At 56.4% G+C, this 3,014-nt stretch overlaps 1 protein-coding gene across 1 annotated transcript in view; it reads left to right on the top strand.

The window, feature by feature from the left end:
* Window positions 1–2,714, top strand: part of PHACADRAFT_133752 (uncharacterized protein) — a 6,715-nt gene extending 4,001 nt beyond the window's left edge. Inside the window, exons 6-12 of the mRNA XM_007390259.1 lie at window positions 10–269; window positions 322–422; window positions 474–641; window positions 691–1,073; window positions 1,123–1,296; window positions 1,348–1,478; window positions 1,531–2,714. Of these exons, the coding sequence (XP_007390321.1) occupies window positions 10–269; window positions 322–422; window positions 474–641; window positions 691–1,073; window positions 1,123–1,296; window positions 1,348–1,478; window positions 1,531–2,187 (1,874 nt within the window). The 3' untranslated portion in view covers window positions 2,188–2,714. The remainder of the gene's footprint in view (window positions 1–9; window positions 270–321; window positions 423–473; window positions 642–690; window positions 1,074–1,122; window positions 1,297–1,347; window positions 1,479–1,530) is intronic.
* The last annotated feature ends 300 nt before the right edge of the window (window positions 2,715–3,014 follow it).

Here is a 3,014-nt window from a genome sequence, read left to right as displayed (position 1 = left end):
TCACGAAAGCTCTTGGACTCCGTCGACGTCTCACGGCGGTGCGAAGGGGGTGCACAGTCCTGTTGGTTTGTCGTCTGATACAGTGGGGCGCGTACAGGCTCCTGCTATACATTCCTGCCGAGTACTTATCTCGCGGCATCCGGAGCGACCTGCTTCGCAGGGCGTTGGCCGCAGATGTCCTCTCGGATCACGGGGATGCACAAACGGCATTGTTTGTGCGTGAGTTCCTGAGACGGCTCTTCATGTTCATGGGAAGTGCAGAGCATTCGGTACGTCCTATGTCTTCTGAGCTGTCGGCGTTATTTTACGTTATTTTTGCAGCTCGTAGGGCCATACTTGACATTCCTGCTGCGGCGTGGCTTGCAGGACACGTCTTCGCAGGCATTTATAGCGACGTCAGAGCTGGTCAGGATGCATTTGGTGTATGTGCTTCACACGAGCATCCGTCCGGATCGGCTGATCGTGTTTCTTAGTGTATGCATCAAGTCATCGTTGAAGGGTGAACATTCACTGCCTAATGACGCGATGGGACACTTTGAGACGTTCGTATCCGGCCAACCGAGCTTTGTGTATCAGGAACTCGCGTGGAATGGAGTGTTGCACTTCGTTGACACTATAGTTACCGAAGGAAAACAGGAAGAGTGCGTCTGCATGGTTTGATTAGAGCCATAACCTGATCTAGCCATCTAGGTACGGCTCAAGCGTCCTCAGCAGACTGAGACCTCTGCATCAAAGCATGTCTTCCTTGCTCTTGCCATTGGTGAAACAGGCGAGCTTGAAAGGCTTGCAGGTTACTGCGATAGCAGAACAGACGCTCCTGCTGAACTTATGGCATCGTTCATTGGTCCTCCAGCGATGGGTTTCCCCCGGGAGCACCCTCCCCGCGTTTGGAAAAGCTCTCACAACGAAGCTCCTCTTCCAGCTACAGACTGCGGACGCGCCATGGTCGCGGCTGTACCTTGCCACTCTGTCGATCGTCGCGGAGGAGTGCCGGTCTGCTCCACAGCAAACAGAGTACCTGGAAGTCGTCATGGCGAGCTATCTCGCTTTCTACAAGGAATGCAATGAACAAGGTACGTCCCTTTACAACCGCAATGCTGCTGGGACTGACGTATTTTGCAGTCCGTCATGACTTAGACGAGCTGTTATCCAAGTTCTTCAAGAGTCTCTCTAGTGCTTCATTTTCAGCTGCACTTGATCTTGTCTACGACGGTCTATCGCAACCTGGGCTCAAGCCTGAGGACGTTGCTAATCTCGTGCACGTTTTGGCGCTCTTACTGCAGAATGCACCCGAAGGTAGCTAAACCACACATACTTAGTCTCATTGCCAAGCTAATGTCTTCTCAGGGTCCTCGAAAATCATGCAAGCGTCTCTAACACGTTGTTTGCAGCTCTTTGCCGCCAAGCAGGAGTTCGTTCAGAACGGGGTTGTCCATACTGAAGCCCTTCGCTTCATTGCGAGGCAGTTCAATGACCGGGTAAATCTCGCGTTCATAACGCTAAATGATCGATCTGCTGACACCACAAAAGCCGGCCTTGGTTCGCCAATTAGACTTATCTAGCGTGTGGTCGATCCTCGGCCAGTCGCTCGAGGGCTCCGTGGAGCACGGCCGATCTACGAACAAACCCGTTTTCCACGAAGTCATCTCCATTGTCAGCGCACTCATCCGCCTACGCAGGGACTTAGTCATCTCGACGCTGCCGCACCTGGCCTTCGTGCTCCGCCGCCTACACATGTCGCTCCGGCACGTGCGGCCGCAACTCGGTGCGAAGCAGAGCAAGATGGTGACAGATACGCTGCCACGATGGGTCAACACGCACGACCCGCTGTCGTCCGAGGAAGCGCGCGCGCTCGCGCGTCTGCTCACGACGATGACTACGAAGACCGTCGTGCGCGGTCAGCAGCACACGGCGGACGGGGCCAAGGCTGAGTCCCTCGCGCGCCCGTTCGCGAAGCACGCCGCGTACGTTCTGCAGGCGCACATCGAGGCGCTGAACGACCCGCTCTGCGTCGTCCCCGGGGACGTGCGCAGGGAGCTTGAGCCCGGGCTGTTCGCACTGTGCGACATGATGGGCGAGTACAGCCGCGACGCGCTCATGGTCTCCGCGCTCGACGCGGGCGGGAAGGCCGTCCTCAAGAACATCTGGCGCGAGTATGAGAAGCAGAAGTACGTCGGGAAAGGTTGAGGGTGCCGCGTGCATGTCATATATACGATAAGTATGTGCTATCCAAAAAATGGGCATCCTTCTATATAGATGACATCTAGATTGTGTGTACATCGAGACGGGATCGAGTCCAGTTTTCTCGAGAAGCTTAAGCAAGACGGGAGAAGCATCTAGGGTTTAGTTCTTGACCTTGACGTAGATGTTCTGGCGCGTCGAGCCGTTAGTCGTAGGCTCAGAATACACGAAGCCGGCGGCCTTCTTCTCATCACCCAGCCGTCGGACGAGGGCAATCAGGTCGTCCACCGCCGCGTCTGAGGTTTGTATGTGGACGACAAGGCGCGAGCCACCCAGCTTGATGGGGTTGGGCAGCTTGTTCGCCTCTGAGACCAGTTCGGCGTACGATACACCAATCGTTGAAGGGTCAAAGAAGACCTGCAAAAGAAACAGTGTGGCTTCTGTATTACACAGCGTGATTAATGAGCACTGACCATGCATGTCTCGGCGCCGCTGGTGATTCGTACACCAACGTCCTGCAGGCCGGCCTCCAGTCTGCGGGCAAGAGCGTGCACACGCGGGAGCTGAGGGAAGTTGTAAGTGAGCGCGTACGCCGCCGACGCGGCGAGGACGCTAGTCTGACGCATGCCGCCGCCGAACAGCTTGCGGAACCACCGCGCCTTCTGGATGAAGTCCTTGGGGCCGACGAGACACGAACCGATCGGGGCACCTGGTGGAGCGAGTTAGTGCGGTGGCGCGTGGTGGAGTGCTGCGCACGTACCGAGACCCTTGCTGAGACACAGGGAGACGGAGTCGAAGGGGTCGCACAGCTCCTTGATAGGAGTGCCCGTCTC

This window comes from Phanerochaete carnosa (assembly GCF_000300595.1).
Source record: "Phanerochaete carnosa HHB-10118-sp unplaced genomic scaffold PHACAscaffold_1, whole genome shotgun sequence".
Lineage (NCBI taxonomy): Eukaryota > Fungi > Basidiomycota > Agaricomycetes > Polyporales > Phanerochaetaceae > Phanerochaete > Phanerochaete carnosa.
The sequence above is the reverse complement of the archived record's forward strand: the minus strand, read 5'-3'. Positions and strand labels throughout refer to the sequence as shown.